Here is a 22,435-nt window from a genome sequence, read left to right as displayed (position 1 = left end):
ACATGGTGACCTGAGTAATTGGGTCAGTGAAAGTTTAAATTTTTTATATATCACCTGGTTTTGGCGCATTATAGTCTTAGTTGCAGATGCGCCAATAAAACCAACCAACCAGATTAAGCTTATTGCAGTAAGTAACCACCAATGATTTTGATTGATTCTCACTGCAACCTGCATTTTAGAAATAACAGCAGGTTAACCATATAGAAGGAACCAGCAGAAAACTGATAAATTAATTATTCTCTGGCAATATTGCCTGCACTAGACTAAGAGAATGCGGATGTGAAGTCTATTGAAATTTTGTCTTCAAAAAAAGTACGTCAGGTCCATTTAAGGGTTAAAGATAGACTTAGGTACAATCACCAACAAGGTGAAGAGGAAAATAACACTTGGCTGACCATAATTTAAGGTTTATTGAATTTCTAGTTGAGTTGCCCTTGCACAGCATTACAGTTGTGTGCTTTATTGCATTACTGACAATTGGGATGAAATACATCGGGGGGGGGGGGGTATTAACTAAATAACTGGTCAAATGGGATGCAAGAATCTCATTCCAATCTCTTCTCCCATGACAGAATTCCAATGCGTTCAGAAATGCCACCAACATTCCATGCATGGCAGTTAACATCAACTGTAGTTAACCCAATCTATAACATGCATTGTATGAGAGCAGCAGCTCAATACTAGGATGCACAAGTTAATTTGTACAGTGTAATGTTTTTCTTCACCACACAGTTCGTACTTTTCTCTCAGGTTACTTCTACCCATATGCAGTACTTTGCATTTGTCAAGGTTAAACTTCAGTTGCCACTTCTTAGCCCATCTGCCCAAATTATCTAGATCCTGTTGCAGTAGCAAACTGCCATTACTGTCATTAACAGCTCTTATGATCATTCAATCCCTTTTGTGCTCAGCCCAGGTCACATTCATGTAATGAATTACCAGGTGCTTCTTTTTAGGTTTACCAGTTTATTTCACAGTCCCCAGTGTGCCAGTATACATATGTGGACTATGAAATATATCATTCAGTGCACTGAAGTACATGTATTGAAGGTTGAAATTTGTCTGGAAAGCATACTTCGTATGAACTCATCTTCACTTCAAAAAGCTCAGAAATATGTTCTCCACATCAGGAATTGGAATTAAAATGCAAATTTTATAAATTTGCTTACCATGAAAGTAAACACGTACTAAACAAAAAACGCCTGTTCAAATTGTGGGAGGATGAAAAGCATTGCTGATACACAGTTTTTGAAATATACTGGGGTGGGATGTGAGAGAAAATCGTTTTTTCTAATTATGTTGTGACATTAAATTAATATATTCAACGGTGGATATTTGTACTCAAAAACAGTGAGATAATTCAAACACGAACTACTTTATGTGAGGTGGAGCTTCCACCCTACACTTGTTGGTTAAGTAAACAAAGATTACTTGAAATAATTTGGAATGAGAATTGCTTTCTTTTGTAATGCAGTGCAAAGAAAATAATCACACGTTCTAATTTTTTGAGAGGCATTTCAGAAGTTTCCTGCTATGGCAATGACAGCATGTAACAGCTTGTGTGACTGAACTTCCATTATGGTAGTATGCACAGAAAGCAGGTTGACCCCAGGAAGGTATGTTAACCTGCTTACTGACTATGGACACAGAGTACAGATTAGCCAACATCTGTGGTCAGTTCCTTGCATTCCTCAAAGCTAGTATGTACACATACTAGTAGGGTTGCCAACTTTGAAAAACTCTTATCTTAAAAAAAGGGCTGACCATCAATTAACAGAAACATGAACTAATAAGAGAAAAGGCTAAACAAAAAAAAAGACTTGCATGAATTGAGAACCCAAACCATTTTGTTGCTGTGCATCCTGCTATATTGCCAGTTTATTCCTTCAGCCACTGACAATCAGCAAACCTACACACAGCCAGCAATGAGAGTTCTGACTTGCTTTTACTGTGTGCACTTCCATTAACTTAAATGATTCATTTAAACTGCTTGATGGTGCTGGTTCCTGGAAAGTGGGTCACCTGCCTTCTATGCATAAGTATTCTTAGGTAGTAGAGCTGTAAACTGCCTCTTGCATAAAAACAGCAGAGGCAATGCATACATCCGTTTAGTTCTTGGCTGTGGATTGTGAAAAGGTGCAGGTACGTGATGATTCAAAATATGCCACCAATCATCTATCAGTAACTGCTATGGATAAGTTTGTATAACTGACCAAAGCAACTACTGTGACTGATTTACTGATAGAATAAACTATTAATGAATTATTATTGATCCATTTAAAATTGGCATGAGCTCCAAAGCCTTGTGTAACAAGCTGTGCCTTACTAGAATTTTTCTTAATATCAAATTAAACCTGCTTGCACTTTTCCATTATCCATGTTTAAGACTGGATACTATCCCCCCTCCCCAATCCATTTTATATAATGGACATTTGATGTTAACAAAAACCATTATATGCTGTAATTATCCCCAAGTTGTAGAACAAGGCTTTTTTTTTTTTTTTTAAACGCTTTGTCTTGGTATAAGAATACTGGATACTTCCTCTTTGTATGTAAATGACTGGGTGTCAGAAACAGAATTTATTTTCAAACTATCTCTGGGGGTGGGGAAGAATTGTTTTCTAGTAGCAGTGTTAAACTTCCTTGTCTAAGAAAGATTATGCATTAACATTTTTAACTTAGCTTCAAAAGGACAAAAGCAACTGAGTGCAAGATTTTTACTTAAAACTATAATCTCAAATTTATAAATTGATATTCCATACAAGTGGGGCATGTAGAAAATGATTCATTCCATGTCTTAGTTGTTGGTTTTTTTTTTTTTTTTTTTCTGGAATTTGGGACTCTTTTTATTCTTTTTTGTGCATACTCTGCTTTTAAATTCTAGAATTTATACTCTACAGTGAGTTGTCCCCAAGGGATGCATGATAAATTTGCTTATTACTGCTCTTATGTTGCTTCCTACAAGCCAACTGAACCTTAGCAGTGTGGCAAACTGTATTTACAGGAATTAAGTCACATCTAGTCATATTCCTTGCCACCCAGTTTGTAAATACACTGAAATTCCACATAGTATAAATTTTATCTGACACCTATTCATGATCATTTCTTACGGTTGAAATTGTATCAATACTTGTTGGATACTCAAGAGTTGGTCTTCTTTATCTAAAACAAAAAAAAAAAAAAAAAAAAAATTAATCATGGAATAATAGAAATATATACAAGTATGTAAGTTAACATTGTTTTATCAAAAACTAGCTCAATACCATGTTGAGTGGTATTCAAAGTTATGTGGTACTTCTATTCCAGAATTAAGATACTTATATTAAATGCCTGGTAATGTGTTTGGCCATCATGTTTGTTTTATAATTTAAACAAGATCACATCTATCCCCGGGGGCTCACATCTGGTGAGTATGGGCTTGGCACACCCAGGGTCCTGAGCTGGATATCATCATTCTTCTCTTTCTTGGTGATTCCCCTCTACTTTTGACACTCTCTCCCCCCCCCCCTCTCTCTCTCAGGGTTACTCGGGAACTTTTTTTTTTTTTTTTTCCTGGTGCAGCATAAGCCTCAGGCTTCCTTGCATCATATGGATATTAATAATAATAATAATAATAATAATATTAGATGTGGTAATGAAGATATGAGTATTTTTTTTCTTCTATAGATACTTTCAGTTTACTTACAAAACCAGACAGTGTAACACTGGCCTCTTTAGACCATTAAGTTATTATCTGTTTGTAAATGTAATAATGATTTGGCATAGTACAGTGAACCATATAGCATATGGGAACTTTGTCAATAAAGAATTCTTGGGACTTTATTACAGTAATACCCCCAAGTTGGCCTCCGTAGCTGAGTGGGCAGGAGCGGGAGTGCAGTAGCACACGCTCTTTGAGTAGACCGGGGTTCAAGCCCCTGACTGCTGAATACGGTCGATCTGCCAACCCGCACTGGACCAGCGTGGCAGATTATGGTCCATTTCCCTCAGTATGAATTGTTGAGGAGGCTTCCATCCTGCAGTGGTTGATAATGGCTGCACTTTACTTTACCCCCAAGTTACACGATAGGTGGGTCTGATGAAAATCACGTAAGTCGAGGTACAACTTTGCATATAAATACATGTAAATTTTGTTTAATTGGGACCAAGGACTAACAAAAACACTAGTTTAGAAGAAAAATATTTAATAAAATTGCAGTTATTTATACAAAATATGTATTAAAAAAATAAATGAGTTATGTAATAAAGTTATTTCGATGGCTTCATAAAATCTAGCAAATTCGTCTGACGACACAGCGCCTTTTTTTTTTCACGCAGAATTTCTTCATAACAAGCTAATAATTTTTTTATTCCTTGCTTTGTAGCTATAACGCATTCTTTGTTGGAGTCTGTGTTCTAAAATTTTTAAGCCCTTTTCAATTGAGCTGAGACCTTCTGTCAAACTTACAATTGTCATGTGCTTTTCTGGTGGAACTGGGTCTGAAGTGTCGGATACTTCAGTGACATTTTGCTCACGCATCTCTATGAGCTCATTCATTGTCAGCTCCTGACTCTGTGAATCTGACAGCTCGTTGACATCATCACCATTGACTTCCAAATCTAATTGCCTGGCAAGATTAACAACTTCTTCTATCACATAAGCGACATGATCAGTTTCTGGTGTTGTTTTCGTCTCGTTTTTGAAAAAAAATGGACAAAGTTTCTTCCAGACACCATTCAATGTTTTTTTGTGAATTTCATCCCAAGATTCTTCAATGATTCTTACGGCATCTAAAACATTGAATTGTTTCCAAAAGTCTTTAACAGATATCTCACTATTTTGTCTCATAGCTTCATTCAGACGTGCAAACGAACACCTTGTGTAGTACGCCTTGAATGTTTTGATGACTCCCTGGTCCATCGGTTGAAGCAAGCTGGTTGTGTTTGGAGGCAAAAACACAACTTTCACACGTGGGTCGAAATTAATTGTCAATAAGAAGCACTTTAAATGGAATCTGTTTAGACTTGCAATAACGTTCAACTTCGGGTATGAAGTGGTGACCAAACCAGTCCTCAAAATCGGAAGCTGTCACCCAAGCTTTATGATTTGACATCCCAAATCACTGGTAAGCTAATTTTAGATATACACCAAACGAAAAAAATCAAGAACCGCATGCCGACCGGGCTAGCCAAGTGGGTAAAGTACCCGCCCGGCAACCCAAAGGTCGCGGGTTCGATTCCCGCCTCGGGCTTGGATCAAAGTACTGCAAAAACCTTGGGAGGTGCAATATGGCCACAGAAGCCGATGCGCCAACAACTACCAAATCAAAAAAAAAATCAAGAACCACATAACTCCGAGTTCGCGTAAGTTGGGGTATTACTGTATTATTATTGCAAGACAAAATTCTGATTACCAGAAAGGATCCCAATGGTAACTAAAACAAAACTTTTAATGTCTTGATGGGAGATACTTTTTTTTTTTCTTGGAAAAGAAAATTTGATGAGAAATTTTGGATACTATAAAGAACAGTATAGAAGCCATATGTTCTAAAACTTTTTTCAGTCTGATATTCATTGGCAAATTGATAAATAAAATACAGAGCATAGATTTTCCCCTGGGATGCAGATGACTGATCAGGCTCTCTGAACAATGCAGAAAGGAATTGTGCTTGTATGGTTTGTGGGGGGTTAATTATACCTTTACTATAGCCACACCTTAATATTGCTTATATAAGGTTGGGAAATGTTGGTTTATAGGTTTTGCCACTCCAATTTCAGGAAGAATATTTATATGCATGAAAAAGTACAGCAAAGTTAACTGAATGTGGATGGGGATATCTTTCTTTTGTGGCTGTTAGATGAGAGGGTTGTAGGGAGTTAGTTGTAGATATAAAAAAATTCTTTTAGTAAAAGGGTCATTAACTGTTGGCAAATTATTACCTAAACTTGTAGAACTAAAGGTCTGTTAATTTGGAGAGGGGTTGGACAGACATGGATTTTTTTTTGCAGCAATAATCACAATTTAAAATACTTAGCTACATTTATTTTTTCCTCACTGGACAGTAATACTTGAAGTTCGGGTTGAACATTTTAATTTGTAATGTCATCTCCTATTTAGAACAGTTCAAGTACCCACTCCTTATGGTGTAAGCAACCTTTTCTACATGACTAGCCCTTTGAAACTGGACACCATTTATATTGTAAATGGACAGTAATTTTTGGGCAGTACATTTTAAAACTAGATTCATCAGGTAGTAGCATTAGCAATCTCCAGATGAGCTCAGGTGGAAGGGGGAAACAAAACAGAAAATGCTGAAGATTGTGGGCTTTGTGTTCTTATGGGTAGCAGTCACAGGCTGCAAGAACAGTGACTTGCCACTAATTACACATTTTTCGAGATTGAATTATAATTTTTCATGTAAACTTTTCGGCAAAGGTAAAGAAAGCCCACATGAGAAGCATACAAAAGTTCAATAAATATACCAGTAAAAGTACTTTGCCGTAATGGCATTTGTGTTGTTGCTTGCTCAGTAAATGGGTGTTATCAGTCAGGAGTAGAAATTGAATCCCATGGGAGATTGAAACCCTCCCGAAGTGGAGGGGGCTAACCTTACCTTTTTTTTCTTTAGAATCACTGGTGGTGGATTAGTGGATAAATTGTTTATTAAGAAAAAAAAAAAGGCAAAGGTAGAGGAAGCCCACACAAAAAGCACGGCAAACTTCAAAAAAGTTTACCGGTGAAACTACGTTACAAACATTTTTTACGATGCCAGAACTTCCAATATGACTGTTCATGATTCTAAAGGAAAAAAAGGTCAGGTTACCTCCACTTCGGAAGGGTTTCAAGCTCCTATGGGATTCAACTTCTACTCCAGACCGATAACACCCACCATCGTTTATTGAGCGAGCAACAATACAAATGCTGTCACTGCAAAGTACTTTTACCGATAAATTTCATCAAACTTTTGCATACTTCTCGTGTGGGCTTTCTTTCCCTTGCCAACTTTTCTTTTGCATTTTATATTTAATATTTGTGAAAAATCTAACAATTATTACATGACACTAATAGCATTCTTATATGGCTGTAGGTGCCTCCGTAGCCAGGTGGGAAGGAGCAGCAGCAGTGCGTAGCACACGCTTCTTGATTAGACCGGGGTTTGAGCCCGTCACCACCAAACACGGAGGATGCAGAAAGGTCAAGGGAATGACCGCATATTCCCGGAGCAATATGGCCTTAGTTGCTAATGCTCCTAAAAACCAAATAACTAACTAACAAACAAACAAATATATGGCTGCTAAATGTGATTAATGATTGTATTCATGATTATTGTGAACCTCCCTGGCCTGGTGGTCATGTCCGAGTTTAAACAAAACAAGAACATTTTACTATATATTTAGAAAGAAATATAAATCATGGTTTTACTGAAACCTGATATTTTTCAGAAGTCAATGTGAAACTATAATTTGAACACTAGTTTTATACTTTAGTGGTGGGGGGGGGGGAACATTTAAGGGTGTTGTGGGCTGCATAATGTGAAGGAATGGCCATGAGTTGGACACCCTGGATTATGCCTATGAAGTTGCTGGGTATGTGTAAATATAGTGTTGTGTAAAACACTATATTTACAGATTTGGGTTTTCGTGGTATCATTTTTACAACTAACAGACTACAAAAATGTTTACTATTTGAGATAATATAGAAAACAGTGTGATCACGTATCCCATGATTTCTTATTCTCTTGGAAGTAGTATGCAGTAAAATCTCTTTAATACAAACTCATTTTATACAAAGTACTTGTTTATATGAAGCACATACTATTCCCCTGTAAAAGGATAGGCTTTTCTATGTAAATATATTGTTTATTACAAAATTTGGTTAATATGTATCACAAAGTTTTTTTTCACCCCGTGAGAAATAAATTTGTCATTTTGTATGTTTAATACAAATCTTGGCAGAGCTATCCGATTATTGCCCCTGGCTCCCTACTTCCCAAAGGATGGCACTGAGTTGTTAGAAATTAGTTTTGTGTAAACAAAAGCAGTTTATGGTAGCTACAACATCAAGTGCACTCTGAAAAACATCTTTCTGAAGGATGAGTTGTTAAATTAACAAAAGAATAAAAAGTTTTTCTAAGTTGTTTACATGCACTCCCTTGCTCTCCATGGGAATAGGGTCAGTTGCAGTTGTTACCCCAGTTCAAAGAGTCTTTTGCTATCGTATACTGCAATCTATTTTTTGTGCCATTTTATCTGAGCTGATGTCTTTTTTGGAACTTGTCTTTAAATTAATTTAAAATTTATTTATATTAAATCTTATCTAGCAGTGTTATGGCGACAAAATGTAGACAGACAGAATTAAGCCTGGAAATTAAACTAAAAATTATACAAGAGGCTGATAGGATGGAAAGAAGCAAAACGGATATTGCAAAGGAATACAACGTCCCTTTACCTACTTTATCTACAATATTGAAAAACCAAAAAAGACTTGAAGAAGTGCCTGACACTGGAGCAATGATGAAAAACAGGAAACAAATTTGCAGTGCAAAACACGAGGAGCTTAAAACAAAACTTTTCGAGTGGTACCAACAAATGCGTGAATCTAATTTGCCAATATCAGGTCTGATTTTGCAAGAAAGGGCAAATTATCTAGCTTGGCAACATAGCATGGGATTAGCAACTTCAAATGCAGCAGCGGCTGGCTCCAAGGATTTAAAGACAGGAATAACTTGATTTTGCAATGAGTCTGGATTAGTCGACAAAGAAAAGGCTACAGAGTGGTTGTGTTCTGTACTGTCCATCCTTGAAAAATATGAGGCAAAGGATATTTTTAATCTTGTGACGAAGACAAGTTTATTTTATAATTTACTGCCAAACAAAACATTTGCTGTTCGAGGAGTCTTGTCATGGTGGAAAATTAAGTAAACAAAGACACTGTTCTGTTATGCTGCAATTCAGATGGCAGTACAGAACTCCATCCACTTGTGATTGGTAAGTTTTCCAAGTCAAGATGTTTTAAAGCAGTTAACCAACTTCCCTGTGATTGAGGCCAATAGAAGTGCTTGGCTTACGGTCAAAATTTTTCAGTCCTGGTTATCAAAATTGGACAGAAGAATGGCTTCAGAAAAAAGGAACATATTTATGATTCTAGACCATTGTACAGCACATTCTGCTGAGACACTTAAGTTGACAAATATATACAGCTGTTGTTTTTACCCCCCCCGCCCAATACCACCAGTTTAATGCAACCACTGGATCAAGGCATTATTTATAACCTGAGGAGAGCATATAGAGCCTGCCTGATAAGGTACTTCATCTGCATCATAAAAGGAGGGAACAATTTGAAGCCAAATTGGAATGCGTTGGATGCTATTCGTAATCTTGTTATTGCTTGGGAATGTATTACATCAAGTGTAATAATCAACTGCTTCAGAAAGAGTGACTTTGGAGAGAACATCATCAAAAAACATGGTCCAGCAGACGAGTGCAACAGAGGAATTTGAAGGAGCATATGGATTTTGTTGGCAAATTTGAAGAGTTTGTGAAGGTGAATGATGAAGTTGCTACCACTGCAATGCCAATGCCATCAACAAAACGATGATATTTTTGTTACCAGTGAAAGTGAAGAAGCACACACACTGCCATCGAAAAAATATGCCCAAAATGCATTGAACATAATAGAGAATGTGTTGGCCTGCATTAACTTTGATAAAGAAACAACTATTGCATTTGAGAACATCTGTGCTGTATTTAAAAATGCATATAGGACAAAAACTGCATTCTTTCTTTAAATTAGATTAATTTATTAAAAGGTTAATGGTTTCTATTTCTCCTTTTATATTAAGATTGTAATTCTTTTTATTGTGATACTAAAATATTGTATATATCAAAATATATACTGTACAATATTTTTATTTCCGTTAATATTGCTTTTCTCTTGTTTATCTTACAAATAAAATAAAATCTTTAAAAAATATGTTATTCGTATTACTGTATTGTTAGACAAGACTTTTATTTTATTTTATTAATTTATTTTTGATATTATTATTATTTATTATTATTCTTAGATATACAGTATGTACCCAAAAAAAAAAAAAAAAAAAAAAAAAAGGGTAAAATTTTGACACTTTTGAGGGACCTCGTTATTACAAAACGTGAAAATTTAGGTCCCTTGAACTTTGTATTAACGAGATTTCACTGTAATATGTTATCGCATGTGAAAAGGGATTTCTAGATTTTGCACTTAATCATATTTTATTGTATAGTGTTATGTAAGTTAATCAGGAAATATCATTGAAAGTACTTAACTGGCTTCCTTTATTTACATTTTATTTATATGAAATGTGGCCACCTTTGGCTTTGACTGCTTTTACACAATCTAATTAGGAATTCAGAATTTTTAAGCACTTTTTTTTCTTCATCATAAAACTTACCTTTATCACAATAGTAATGAAGAATTTCCTATTCATTTTTCTGAACTGGCCTTGACAAAAATAGGGCATAGATTTTTCTGTAGAATTTGCCTCTTTCCTAATTAAGTTTGGCACTCTACATGAAGTATGGCATAGCAAACAAGATAGATGTGGTAATGAAGATATGAGTATTTTTTCCTTCTATAGACAAAACCAGACAGTGTAACACTGGCCTCTTTAAGCCATTAAGTTATTATCTGTTTGTAAATGTAATGATGATTTTTCACAGTACAGTGAACCCTATAGCATTTGGGAACTTTGTCAATAAAGAATTCTTGGGACTTTATTATTATTATTGCAAGACAAAATTCTCATTACCAGAAAGGATCACAATGATAATTGTAAAGGCTACACAATGAAAACCAAAAATAAAGTGCATGATTGCACTTTATCATATTTTATATATATGATAATATAATTTCATATGTCAGAATGTTACATTTCCAATTGAAAATTTTCAAGATGGTACCATTTACTGCTGTTTCTTCAATACGAAAGACTTCTTGGTCCACTGGCAGTGAAACAACATACTGTTTCACTGCCCCAAAACATACAGTCAGTTATATAACGTGCACTTTTGCAACACGACTGATATATTAGGAAACAATACGACTATGATGCGATTTTCACATTGGCTCGTGCAATTTTGTCTGCAAGTAACACCAGATGAACGCAAAACCCAGCACCAAGTTAAGCACAGCAACCTGCTCAGCAATACATGCAAGTTTACAAATAAAAAATGTCAAAGTGTGTGTGTGAGCTATATTTCCCATTTACTGTAGTTGTATTTGTCTGAGACACACTGTTGTTATTCACTGTATTCATAAGATAACACGTGACATTGTAGGCCAACTCATGTTTTCAGGAGCTCACATTTTTCTGTTCGAACAGAAATTTCATGAGAACATGATAGTGTGAGCAGAGGAGCACATCTCTGCAGGTCACTACTATAAAACAATAAAAACAATTTGCAGTTCCAGTTTATTGAGCTTTTCATTGCAATCTAATTATAAATGGGTAGTAAACTCGATCTTACTGCATTTGCAATAATACTGATAGCTGGAATTCTGTGGGTTTTTACGTTATTATGGTGAAATGTGTTTCCCCTTCCATGAAATCTTTAATCATATAAAAAGCATCAACATATATTTTCAGAATCTTCCCTTCATTTCTATTTTTTAAGCTTCACAAACTTGTCTCACTTGTGCAGTTTTTGCATCCCGTGTTCATCATTATTGATTGCTTATCTGTTTTACTATTATAAATTTTACAATCCAAAAAAAAAAAAAAAAAAAAAGATGTTAGTGAACAGAAATATCAATCAAAAAAACAAACTTCTTATCTTGTTAGGTGCATTATAGCCACAGCAGCTTATGGCTATAATGCACACATAACACACATACATATCTTGCCAAGGTAAAGTGATGTATTTACTGTAATATTTATTTATTTATTAGAAATTTAAGCTGTTTAAACCTGTGTTAGCAATTTTATTGGGTTTCTAAATTTTTAGTGTTTTACTTAAGACTGGACTTTTTTTTTTCTTTTTTTTTTCTTTTTTTTTTGAGTACTCTGCCCCTAATTTTCCCATAACCCCGTTGCTTTTAATGCTCAAAATACCATAGCGCATAGATTTTTAGGAATACATGTACCACATTATAGCAGAACTGACTGTACTGTTTTGAAGTTATTTCATCAACAAGCAATGAAAAGTCTCTGAGCTCATAACACTCAAACCTTAAAACTTATTCATTTGTATATTTTCAGACAATTTTCTACACTCCATTCCTTGTATTACTTTTCCGAGGTGAAATATATTTACTTCTTCATAATGTCCATCAAAAAAAGCCACTCCAGGAGGCTTGTTGTATCTCCTGGCTTTTCTCCCAAAAGCTGCTAATTGAGGTGTGAACAATCGCATCAAAAGGAACGAGAGCTTGTTCAAGGTCTCCACCTTTGGGTTAATTAAATTAATTCCTGTCAGCTCAAACCAAGTTTGTTTTGCTTTTGGCTACAATTAGCTTTTCACTATAGTGACACAGAATTATTAATTATTGTTAACTTCAATAATTTGTGATACATTCAATTTTCCTACCTTGGCAGTATCTCTGGCAACTTTGTTTGTGTGCAACTTTGGAAAGACCAGGGCCATCCTTCACCACAGAAACAAGATTAAAATGCAGATACACGAATTGAGACAAATTTAATTGCAATATGTCCCAGTATCTAGCACTCCACCACACATTACCAAAATCAGCAGAATTGCCGAAACCAGTGTCCACTAGTCAAGCTCAGTTATCTATCAGTAACTCCTGTAGTTGTAGGAAAGCATTTGACCAAAAATGTGCATAGTTCCAATTAATTTGCAAGTGCTGTATATAAACAGGGAAACCTAGAAAATGCTTTATTTCACTGGGTGAAGCCACACTTGTTACATCTTTTGCAGTTCATAAAACACATTGCTTTCAACATGTATTCATTTTCAGCCATCATTCAGTTTCACAATAGAGAAGCTCTCTATGTCAGCATTGCCTTCCGGAAAAGATGAAGCTTTTAAAGCAGGAAAGTCTTAAGTTGCTGTTTTCCAGAACTGAATTGGATCAGGGGTGAGAGGACTGCCTTCATCCTGCAGAGCTGTATTATAACATGGCATTTCACTTTTAGGAAGACTTTCCTCTGAAACTCTGGATCCAGGTTCTATGCACAGTCATCCAGAACATTGTGGCTGGTTGCTTCCTTTCAAGTACAAAGCTAGTTTTTCTTATGGAAAAAATAGCATCTTAGAAGTTACAGAGTTTCAAGAAGAAGTAACTATACATATCTGTTGCAAGTGTTCATGCTGAGGTAAGTTTCTAGCTTTTTAATTGCAATGCACAATTAAAAAGGTCCTTTGAAACTTTCTATGTGTTTTTGTAAATCTGGATCTAGAATCATTACTTTTAATTCCTCCATTGCTACACTCAGATCTGTGCCAACAGTTGAATTTTTTTTTTTTTTTTTTTTTTTCCTCCAAATATTTCCACTTTGCATTACCCAAATAGCATTTAGTCAAATTCTCCATCAGGTAATTACCATAACTAGGGGTAGAAGTTTTCTTTAAATTTTAACAAGATGTACAATTGCAAATGTGTTAACCACTCTCCCTCTGCCCAGTTTCATATATTCAGAATTGTCACTCCCAAAGTCAAGCATGTTTTTCCTTTTCACACCAACTGCTTCCTTAATCATGTCTGTATTGCACCTTTCCACAACTCCTGTTGTGAAATATAGACATGAATGCCAATAATATTTGACAGCTTCCCTATTTCTTGAGTTGGTAGTTTTGTTTATGACCAGAATTCTTTTTCCTATTACAGGAACAAAACCACTTTGACAAATTTTCACTCCACAAGGTTTTACAAAATTGCCATTTTCAGATTTTTCTTTTGCCCAACCCATTCCTCTGTGATAGTATAGTGGTTTTCACCACTTGTCATTCATTTGGAAATTTCTCAGTTCAAGTACCATCACAAACTGAAAGAATTTCTAAATGTTGCTCCATTTGAAACTGCATAGTTAGCTGATCTAATGCAGCAGGAGTAGTTTCCACTATGAGTTATTTTGGACTCTCCAGCCTGCCTGACATGCAAATCTACCTATGAACACATCTATAGAGATGTGGCCAGTTTGCTGATGCACTTAAAAACCAAGACAACTCAGTTATCCTTTCAATTCTATATTTTTATGGAATCAATTGGTGTGAAGGGATATTCCAGTACTTTCAAAAAGCTCAACCTTGCCCAACTGTTAGAATTTATTTCTGTGTATGTGGCATTTGTTTGCTTGCATCCAAAAAGCATTGCCAAAACATACTTTGCTGAATGGAAGATGTTTAGCTCAACTGTTAATTGCCTTAAAGCCCATTGATTCAAACTAAAAATCCATAATTTGGAAATTCCTGACTTCTGGTGTGGGCAAAATTAAAGAATTTTGGCATTTATAAAATTGTAAGAAATGAATAATACTGCCATATTTGATATGCTGATGAAATAAAGGTTTTACAATAATGGTAGTGTACTGTACCATTATTGTATTACACATAATAAAGGTGATGTTATGCAGTAGTGTACATAGTGATAACATTAATCAGTTACCATCACTGACTAATAATTTCATCAAAAACCTAATGTTAAAACTAAATATTATGTAAATAATAAAATCAAATTGTCTTGTGTACCCTTTACCACCAGTATTTTCTATATGATTGTTTTTATATAATATGGACTACTAGAAATAAGTTCTTGCATTTAACAAATGTCAGGCAAGCAGTAGCATCTGTTAGACATAAGTGAAATCTTTTCATGGAGCTTCAGTTTTGCAGAAACAAAATGCAAATAGCTGACAAAAACATGTCCATGTGAGCATCTGTTTCAAATTGGGAGATAAGCAACCCTGGTAACTCTAAGAAATGCAATAAAAACATTGGTTTCTCTCATTTAATTTTCTTTAGGATTTTTTTTTTTTTTTTTTTTTTATAATTGAGTTTAGAATACCATTTACAGTTCATAAAAAAATGAATTTTTACCTTTTTTTTTTAGTAATTAAAACAAAGCTGTGCAGTGTATTTGTTCCATTTAGTACACATGATACAGATAATTAAACACCTGTATCTCGTGTAATTAACTGAGTTTTTGCTCACGTAGGTATCCTAGGTAGATAACCCGTAGTTGATTTCGTCATGTTGCTTTTGGGATTCTTTATATGTATATATTACGAAAATATTTTCTTGTGCTATATTAACATAGAAAATTTGTTTTGCTATTTCATTTTCTTACAGTTGCCTTTTGAAAGCAAAATTAGAATTACCAAATGTTTATGAGAGTGCTGTACTATACTAATAATGGATTAAATTCCATCAAACTCTTGATGAGTCACTCCTTAACTCTTGGGTGTGAGTGACTCATCCATTCCTTAACTCACACTCACTCCTTTTATAGTTCTGTGTTTCAAAGAAAAGAAAGAAATATAGATATATACCTTAAAATGCTGCATATTCATTTGGATGCTTGCAGTGTTTCCAACTCGGTTCCCTCTCCCTGTTCCATTGGGCCACCATTTTTATTTGTAGGGGGTGTTCGTGTTTTTCTTCTTCCTGCATGATTCATAGTAATCACAAATAGTGCCACTGTAGCAATCCAGAAAAATGTGATGCTAACCTGTAAAATTAAAAAAAGTGTGTATAATAGAAGTGATAATTAAATCAGTTATATCAGCTTTCTCTCTTACTATTTCTAATATGCACAAGGAGGGTTATTTTATGGCTTATCTGTTCTGTAAGGGTTGGTAAACCATAGTACTGGTGCCAAAGTCAACATGGAAAGTACAATCTTGCCTGTTTTCTATTACAATAATTTAAATACAGTAGGCCCTCGATTTAGCAGACTAACTGGAGGAAGGGGTGTCCGCTATTGCCAAAAGTCCGTTAAATTGAATATATTTTAAAAACATATTAATAACGAACTTAATGTTAAAAAAAGATACATAATATTCAATATTAACTTAATTGAAAAAAATCACAATTTTCAGAGTCAGAAACAACTGTCATATGGAGGGAAGGGTGATAATTCCTTGCTGGTCCAGTTGATGAAGTGCTAGTCCTTGCTAGTGAAACAAGTCCAGTTGATGAAGTGGTCTTGAAGACATCAAGCTTCAGTTGCCTTGCACCTTGGTGCTGCTTCCTTATTACTGTAGATCGAAATTCTCTAAAATGTTCATAATAAGGAAGCAATCAAGGTCTGATGGTGATTCAATATAATGTCATCTTATAACAGACAACTTATGATAAGGTGCAACTGATTCTTTATCATCATCATCATCCGCTTGTTCTCCATGAAGAACATTTTCTGCAATCTCTACCTCAGAAAAAATTTGATAGCCCAGATCAGCTTCATCGTTTTCCAGCCACTGTTCCACGTCATTCTCTGTTGCATTTTTGTTGCCGGCCCTCAGAAGAGTGTCCCAAAAATTAGATCCCAACTCCCTCAAAGTCCATTTCAGGTTCTACATTGTACAACAACTTCTTCCGAGCATTGGCCAAGGTAGTAATCTTCATATCTTTACACGCAGCTGCTAAGTTGAAGATAGCAGATGGCATGTAAATTTTCAGTGTCCTGGTGCCTCTTGTATCGTCTTCTGTTACCTCTTCCTGAAACTTCTTCTAATACAACCTCTTACATGCAACAGTTACACCCTGATCAATCTGCTGTATCAGTGAAGTTAGGAGGCAGAAAAACACATTTAATTCTCCCATCCCTGCTAACTAACCTCTCAGCATTAGGGTGAGCAGGTGCATTATCTATATGAAATAAAGGTATTTCATTAGAAGGAATTTTCGGCACATCTGTCTGATGTGTGACACTATCAGATATGAATAGGTTCTAAATTTTTTGTCCATTAAATCGAGGGTCTACTGCAGTTGTTTTCAACCTTTTTTTAATAGCGGCACCTCTACTCAATTTTCTGCCTGTTAGATCCATGTGTGTATATATATGTATATATATATATATATATAAAATAGTAAAAAATATATATGTTATATGATATTTATTACAATAATATAATAATAAAAATTACATTTCATAATACAAATTATATATATACAGTATATAATTTTATATAGAGGTACTATATATAGAGGTACTATATATAGAGGTACTATATATAGAGGTACTTTATATAGAGGTACTATATAGTAAACATCAATTATAGATCACCACAAAATTAAAAAGATACTGTACACCTTTTTATAATGAAATCAACATATAAATTTTAAAATAATAAGTTTAAATAACTTAAACCCAAATTACATGGCACCTCTGGAATGTTGTTGCAGCACCCTGGTTGAAAACTACTGTAACTAGAGGAGTTATATGTAGGTTTGAAGTCTGTGCCTCAGTGTACCCTGTCAGTTGAGTTTAGTCTTTTCTCTGTGATTGTGAAGTAAATGTTGGTCAATGACTTTTGGTGGTTGCAGACCCACTAGCCAAAACATGATAGCCCAGTGCTTGATATAATTTAGAAGTTAAAGCCTAAATCCACTTATTCAGGGAAAATCAGTTATGCCATATGGACTAAACACGTTTATACACAATAGTGGGAGACTAGATTTTCTTCTTCCAAAAACAGGACCACATAGCTTATTACACACTACATGATTTGATTCGTACAACTTTTATGAAGAACATCTTACCGTTCTCTTTTAATGGTCTTTTCAATTAGTGAGATTTAGAAAAGAATTTCTGAAAACCAGAGTATAGTTTGATATCAAGAGGTACATTTTTTTCAGCCCACAAGCACTTCTGTTGTTATTTTGTTATTCTTGGGTTTGCTGCTGGTAACCTTGTGGCAAGAAGACAATTTCTGTAAGTTTTTGGTATGTGGAGATTAACCTACTCCCACACGGCTGCAGCTAATTATCTGCCAACAAGGATGCCTTATGGTTAGTTTGTTTTGTTTCAAACCTCCCAGAGGTATTCATTGGAAAGTTCACCACATTATTCTGTTACAAATATGATTTATATCCAATTGCCACATTACTGGTGAGCCAGAATAATTGTAGATGAGTATTGTATAGGAATTTTTTTTCACTGATTAACCAGTAGAACAGACCAATTACCACCACTTCATTGCTGCAACAAAAGAGTGAACTGCATCTGTGGGTATAAACTTGTATGTTCTACTATTGTAATGTTTGACATTTCCATTCCCTGCCCCATCATTGACCATGATGTGAATTTCTGAGCTTCATCTTATGGACAGTCTTATACCATGATAAAAAATATCCTGTGCTTATCACTTTTTTGATATACAGTATATAAAAACTCCAAACACAAAAGGTATTAGAACCTATAGTACTTAGTACCGTGTATGGGTTGAGAAGACAAAAGATGATATTTGTTGACATTACACTTGAACTTCTGTAGACTCATTTTCGGGGAATACGTATGAAGGAAGGTTGTTCCAGAAAACAGCAGTGAAATGAGGAGGTTGAATGAATAAATTAGGAAGTTGGTTTTGTGAGCTTGAAGTTGAACAGTAAATGGCTGGCGGTGGCATGTGTTCGATCTGTTTTGAAAGAGAGCGGGAATTATAGTATCCAATTCAGAAGAACAGTGCCCAGGAAAGTATCTGTAGAAAAGGCATGCATCTGTGAGTCAGAGTGAAGAGGTGTTAGAGGTGAGTCATTAATAAACATATCTGCCCTCTTCTGAATTGAATCTAGAAGCCTGAGAGAGGTTTTAGGGGCACCACCCCAGATGTGGAAACAATATTGCATGGTAGGGCAGATTTGCAATTTGTACAGAGTGACCAGCTGTTTGGAAGAAAAGTAATGGCAAGAGCAAAAGGGAACCAAGTTTTTTAGATGCAGAGGCAATATTTGTAATGTGCTTTTTTTATTATTATTATCAGTTATATGCTGCAAGGAAGCTTGAAGCTTATGCTGCACCAGCCAAAAAAAAAAAAAAAAAAATTCTGAATTACCCTGAGAAAGAGAGTCAGAAGTAGAAGGGGAATCACCAAGAAAGGGAAGAATGATGTTATCCAGCTCAGAACCCTGGGTGTGCCAAGCCCATACTCACCAGATATGAGCCCCCGGGGTTAAGTCAAGAGAGAGATTAGAAGTAAGGTTATTCCCCATATCATCTTGCCTAGAAATTGGAGTGTCACCAAAGATAAGCATAGCAGGAGAATCCTTTTTGTGAGATGTAAAACAGGACAGTTTTAGAAGGATTGAACTCAACTAGGTTGTTTTTGCCCCATTGGAGATCAACATTTTAAGGAATTGGTAGCGGATATTCGAGAAGTTCAAGCTGATCGAGCAGGGCAAGGTTTCTCAAACTGGAAAGTGGAATGCAATGTGCTATCATCAGCAAAACTAGGGACAGGATTTCCAGTCAGTGGAAGAAGGTCATTAATATACAAGAGGGAAAGAATTGAACCTTGGGAACACCAGCATTAGTGGAGAAGAGCCATCTACCATTATCATCAGTGAGTGGTCAGAGAGAGAACTGGATAACCAATTACAAAAAACAGTTGGCAAACCTGCTTGTTTCATCGAACTTTTTGATTGAATTTGTCCATAGATGGGTAACATAAGCCAGAATATCATCAGTGGATCCACACTGACTGGCAATCGTTGATCAGACAGATGTCTAGGTAGTTTAAAAGTTGGCAGTTAATTGATTTCTCCATTACTTTAAAAAGAGTAGAAGTAATTACAATGAGACAGTAATTGGATGGGAGGGATTTGTCACCCTTTTTAGGAATTGGCTGGATATGAGCAAATTTCCAAGCAGAAGGAAAAACACATTTGGAATAACAGTGAAAAAAAGATGGCAAAGAACAAGAGTAAGTTCAGGAGTGCAGGTTTTGAGAACAAGTGGAGAAATACCATGAGGACCTGGAGCTTTCTTAGCATTAAGATTAGTCAAAATCCTTTTGCTGGAAGACCACAGGAGGCATTGAATGGAGTATGGTGGGAGGTGTTTTACCAAGATCATTAATACACAAGTTGGAAAAAAATGGGATGCTAGCAGGTCAGCTTTATTCTTGGCTGAAGTGACAATAGAACCATCTGGTTTTGACAGAGGTGGGAGCAGAGATGGGCAAAAGTTGCAGCCAATAGCTTTGGCAAGTGACCAGAATGCTTGGCTACCGTTACAGCAGGAAGCAAGTTTTCTATTCTTAGCCTGTTCAAAATCTAGTTTGGACTGATTAATAACTGCTTTACAATTGTTGCGAGCTTTGGTTTAGGCAGAAAATTAAACTGAAGAATTTGAAACAAGCCAATTGCGATATGAAACATTCGTCTCTTGAACAGCTTTAGCAGATTTATTGGAAAACCAAGGTTTAGATAAAGAACGAGATTTTATGGTGAAGTGTGGAATAAAGGATTCCATTCCTATAAGAATAATTTCACTGACATGATCAGAGCAAACATTGACATCAGAAGTTTTGAAACAGTAATCTGATGAAGGAAAAGAAGAATTGCAGGTCATCCCATTTTGCATTCTTATAACGCCAAACAACACGAGGTTGGGAATAGCTATGACGCATGATCTTGGTAAAACACCTCACAGTATTTCCAGCATGCTCCATTCAATGCCTCCTGTAGTCTTCTGTCAAAAGGATATACTTCTCTCATGTCAACTTATTAAGGGTTCCTTTGTGATTTCTTTTCCTCAGTGCGTATGACACTGGAATGGTATTCTGGTTTGTTACACAATTAAACTCAAATTAACTTGGACTGAATCGTTGAATTGCCACAGGGGTGGGTAGAGGGGCACATGCCCCCCCCCAACCAAAAATGCGAAATTAAAGAAAATGAACGCAGGAGACATTCTAAAAAGAAACTCAAAAACGTGGTCGGCAAACCCCCACACTTACGATGATACCTGAATACATCACTGCATTGCCATGAGATATTCCCACAAATTGATTTGTCTTTCACTCTGCTGTCTGGTAAATAGTCATGAGAAATAGATCGGAATCTTTTACTTGGCCTCTTGGGTGTTTTTGAATATCATATCCTAACTGAAACTGCCACCTCTATGCTGTAGCAAAATTAGAATTGAAACAGATTCAGAAGTTCTTGCTAAACAAAATGTCAATGTGAAACGAGGCTGTTACTTGTAAAGTTAATGATTTAAACCATTAAATTAAGCCTTCGCAGTTATTTATATAACATGTGATGTGAATCCAATGTATACAGGAATACCTCGCATAGCGCGATTAATTCGTGCCAAAAAATACCGCGGTGATCGAAGTATTATTAGTATGTATTTTAATGTAATGAGTTCCGACAATTTGATTATATGGGTCCAGTTGCAAAAATATATAGGTGTTTGTTTACTATAAATTGATGCACACGAAGTTCTTGCAAAAAAAGAAACTAAAATGATAAAAATAACAGTAAGTACAGTAGAAATGATTTTTACTGCAGTATGCACTGTATTTTTATTTTGAAAAATAACTGATCGGTTATTTTTCTTCTTTTTTATCTGCATACATCTCTTTATAACATCGAGTGTCATTTTTCAACGCCTGCCTCACTTTCATACCTCGTTCGATGTTTGGATCTAGAAGAACACTCGGCCCCATTACATTTCTTCTTTCCACTCATATTTGCGTATGAAGGTGTAACGTTTTTAAAAAATAATCTTTAATAAACATACACAGCGAAAAATATTTGTACAGCTTACGCACAATCAACGACTTCACCTCTCGGAATGTAGAGTGTTTACTAATGTATGAATGCTAGCAGAGTCCGTATATAATGGGAGTTTCGACAACAGTCAGAATGCCCTTGAATCCATAACGCATTGGCCTACGTGCTAGCATAATACATACATATTGTATAAAAAATATTGGTGCCTAATGCAGTTAATTTTTTTTTTTTTTTTTCCAATTTGTAAACCGCGCTATTCGAGGTATTCCTGTACTAATAAATACCAGTAATTATGAATAAGACGTCTTTATTAGTAATTAATGGCGTGTTTGGCCATAATGACTACTTCAGTGTTTGTGGGAGGGTACTAATTTCTAATGGAAGTAACGTTTTATCACACTTATTGAACTTCACTTTTAAATCTATATAATATCTTTATCTATATAATATCAGCGAAAATAAGTAAATTTTACATGTATGCCTGATGCAATGCCCATAACAGCAGAAATGCTAGGGGTACAAAGATAAAACTTTTCTTCAAAGATAAAACTTGCAGGATCAAGGGTGCACTGCCGATTCACAAGTCTTGAGAGAACTGACAATTATCAATGGCTGCCGTTGGCTAAGGCGTGCAATTGCAGCTAACTCCGTGTTTAATTCTGCAACGAGCCTTTTCATTGTTTCTGTTATGTATTATCCAAATTGGTGTTTTTGTATAATAAAAAAGTTTTCTTTTAATGGGTAATTAAAAGAACACTTTTTTTTTTTTTAAGATCACCTT

At 35.4% G+C, this 22,435-nt stretch overlaps 1 protein-coding gene across 1 annotated transcript in view; it reads right to left on the bottom strand.

Moving 5' to 3' along the window:
* Nucleotides 1–2,857: 2,857 nt before the first annotated feature.
* The window catches only part of LOC150077413 (uncharacterized), a 166,626-nt gene continuing 147,048 nt past the window's right edge, over nucleotides 2,858–22,435 (bottom strand). Inside the window, exons 5-6 of the mRNA XM_090386319.1 lie at nucleotides 15,465–15,643; nucleotides 2,858–3,162 (exon numbers count right to left, since the gene is read on the bottom strand). Coding sequence (XP_090242445.1) covers nucleotides 15,482–15,643 — 162 coding nt within the window. The 3' untranslated portion in view covers nucleotides 2,858–3,162; nucleotides 15,465–15,481. The remainder of the gene's footprint in view (nucleotides 3,163–15,464; nucleotides 15,644–22,435) is intronic.

This window comes from Mastigoproctus giganteus, chromosome 12 (genome assembly GCF_048544385.1).
Source record: "Mastigoproctus giganteus isolate SK-2022 chromosome 12, ASM4854438v1, whole genome shotgun sequence".
Lineage (NCBI taxonomy): Eukaryota > Metazoa > Arthropoda > Arachnida > Uropygi > Thelyphonidae > Mastigoproctus > Mastigoproctus giganteus.
The sequence above is the reverse complement of the archived record's forward strand: the minus strand, read 5'-3'. Positions and strand labels throughout refer to the sequence as shown.